This window comes from Rhincodon typus, chromosome 7 (assembly GCF_021869965.1).
Source record: "Rhincodon typus isolate 14 chromosome 7, sRhiTyp1.1, whole genome shotgun sequence".
NCBI lineage: Eukaryota > Metazoa > Chordata > Chondrichthyes > Orectolobiformes > Rhincodontidae > Rhincodon > Rhincodon typus.
In genome coordinates this window covers 65,571,578-65,574,348 of record NC_063338.1, presented here as the reverse complement: position 1 = coordinate 65,574,348, position 2,771 = coordinate 65,571,578, and the positions used below count along the sequence as shown (strand labels likewise).

Here is a 2,771-nt window from a genome sequence, read left to right as displayed (position 1 = left end):
GAAAAGACTAAAACCTAGTTAGTGATGTCCACATCCTGTGAATGAATACATGAATGAAAGTGGATCTATGGATTTCCTTCTGCGTCAATTTTGAACTACTGCAACAAACTTTGGTACTAACACTAGCGTCCTAATTGAACAGAGGCAAGAAAAATGGGCCAAGACCACAAAATGCCAACTTGCCCAGCATCACTCACCAACTCCACTGTGTGGACCATGTCACTTGTACAAATAACACTGGAGTTATGAAGCAAATGCTCCACTCAAAACTAAATTGCAACAGGAAACCCCCCAGTAGGACAGCAGAAACGACTTAAGGATGTCTTGAAAGCATCCCTGAAGAGGTGAAACACCCTTTTCAAATCTTGAAATGCCACACGGGAGTGCAAGGAGACTTCATCAGGAACACCAAAAGCAAAGTCCATGTACTGGAAGAAATGCACAAATTTCCAAATAGACCAACTACCTAACCACTCAAGCACTTCTTGTCCTACATATGGTGAATGTGCAGATCACAAGTCAGACTCAGCCATTTAACAACCTATCAAACAAAGATAGATGCAAGCCATCCTCAATCCAGAGTGACTGTCCAAAAGGAGTTGTTAAAATTAGTTCAGCTAAGCCATACCGATCAGGTATTGTATTGGAATCTCCATAGTTCGTACAGCTTTCAGCAACTGGGTGATGACAAATTTTGGTTGAAGGGTATGGTGCAAAAATTACCTCACTGTTCAAATGCAGAGCTGAAGTTCCGACAACCTGTTTCACTTCGTATATTTTTAAGCAACAGTTTGAGCAATACATACCACTGGAATGACGTGAGTGACACCATCTCCACTGTCTATTACAGTTCCAGTCAACGTTCGCTCTCCAACTTGTCGAGATGTCCACGAGGCAGCTAACGCAAGGACAGCCTGGAGATAAACCAAGAAGAAAAAATGTTATGCTTCAATAGTAAATAAATGATTTGTGGTTAACATCAATGCTAAAAATGCAGAATTAAGGTACAAGGACTTAGCATAGGCTAACGTCTTCTGAGTAACATGATTTGGATTTTTTTTTTTTTTTTTTTTGGAAATTGTTCATATAGAAGCATGAGTTAATTCTCCTAAAATACTGCAGGAGCCCACCTAATCTTGAGCTGAGATATCATGGTGGGGAAAAGCACAATATTGTTTTAATTCTTTCAGCAGTACAGGTCAAGGAAGTTAATGCACTCTACCTAAAACACAATGATATATTTGACAAGTGGTATTGGGTGCTGGCTATTTTGGATCAGTAACGTATAACAAGATAGGCTTAATCAATGATCCGAGTTCAAGATTCCCTTGGGGATAATGCCCACAACATGATAGAATGTAGCATTCAGTTTGAGGGAGAAGCCTAGGTCAGAAACAACTGAGCTATGCTTTTTCTTTTTTTAAAAAATGGGATAACTACAAAGGAACGGGGCAGAGCTTATTGGTGTAGTTTAAGAAAGACATTTCGCAAAAATGGTTGAGGCTAATAAAATGGTGAAAGGCCAAAGACAGCAAACATAAAGGCCCTTCAATAATGAGACTAGAGATATAATAATGGGGAACCAAGAAAACAAAACTGCAGCGGAGCTGAATAAATATTTTACGTCACACTTTGCTGCCAATGAACAAAATACAGAGTGGAAAAATATAATAAATATTACTGGGAAAAGTACTAGGAAAACTAATGGGGCTAAAGACCTGGACCTGATGGGATGCATCCTCGGACATTGCAAGACATAGCTACCAAGATAGTGTATGTGTTGGTGACAATCTTCCAAGAATCCTTAGATTCCGGAAAAGTGCCAAAGGATTGGAAAACTGCCAATGTAACATATGAAAAAAAAGGAAGGAGACAGACAACAGGTAACTACAGGGTAGTTGGCTTAACATTCTGTCATAAGGAAAATGTTAAAATCTATTATAAAGGATAAGTGCAGAACATTTAGACATACATAACATAATCAAGCACTAGCTGTGCTGACTGCATGATTTCATGAAGGGAAAAATCATGCCTAACAAATTTATTAGAATTCTTTGAGGTAGAAACAATCTGGATAAAGGGAAGCGGATGCAATACATTTTAAGGATTGGGATAAACGTCCACATATTACTAAATAAAATAACATTTCATGGTGATGGGGTAGTGTATTAGTAAAGATAGAGAATTAGTTAACTAATAGAAGACAGCCTTGTAATGGAGAGGTCATTTTCAGAATGATAACTTTAACTAGTTGAGTACAACAAAAATAAATTATTTACAATATATATTAGTGACTTGAATGAGGAAAGTGAATGTACTGTATCCAAGTTTACAGATGACATAAAAATGGGTTGGAAGGCAAGTGGCGAGGATGAGACAGAGTCTGCAGAGAGATTTGGCAAGTTAAACAAGTAAGCAAAAGCTTAGCAGATGGAATACATTGTGAGAAAATGAGAGGTCATGCACTTCAGCAGCAATAGAACCACTGAGGGATGTGGAAGTCCTCATATAGATCACAAAAAGGTTCAGCATTTATGTTCAGATCACATTTGGGTTCAACAGATAATCTTGAAGTCAAACAGAATTTTGGCCTTCATTTCAAAGCAAAAAGTACAAAAATAGGGAGTCTTGATAAAACTATACAAAGTTCTAGACAGTGCCTTATGCTAGCCACAACTGGAACACTGAAGTTTGGATTCCCTTACTTAAGCAAAGATCTAGTCGCATTGGAGGCATTCCAGAAAAGGTTCACTAGATTTATCCCTGGTATT

At 38.1% G+C, this 2,771-nt stretch overlaps 2 protein-coding genes across 2 annotated transcripts in view; one reads left to right on the top strand and one right to left on the bottom strand.

The window, feature by feature from the left end:
• LOC125483491 (solute carrier family 35 member F5-like) overlaps nt 1-2,771 on the top strand; it is a 77,206-nt gene that overhangs the window by 27,737 nt on the left and 46,698 nt on the right. The window lies entirely within an intron of this gene.
• The window catches only part of LOC109918755 (actin-related protein 3-like), a 34,737-nt gene continuing 32,745 nt past the window's right edge, over nt 780-2,771 (bottom strand). The window contains exon 6 of the mRNA XM_020518700.2: nt 780-914. Within this exon, the coding sequence (XP_020374289.1) occupies nt 780-914 (135 nt within the window). The remainder of the gene's footprint in view (nt 915-2,771) is intronic.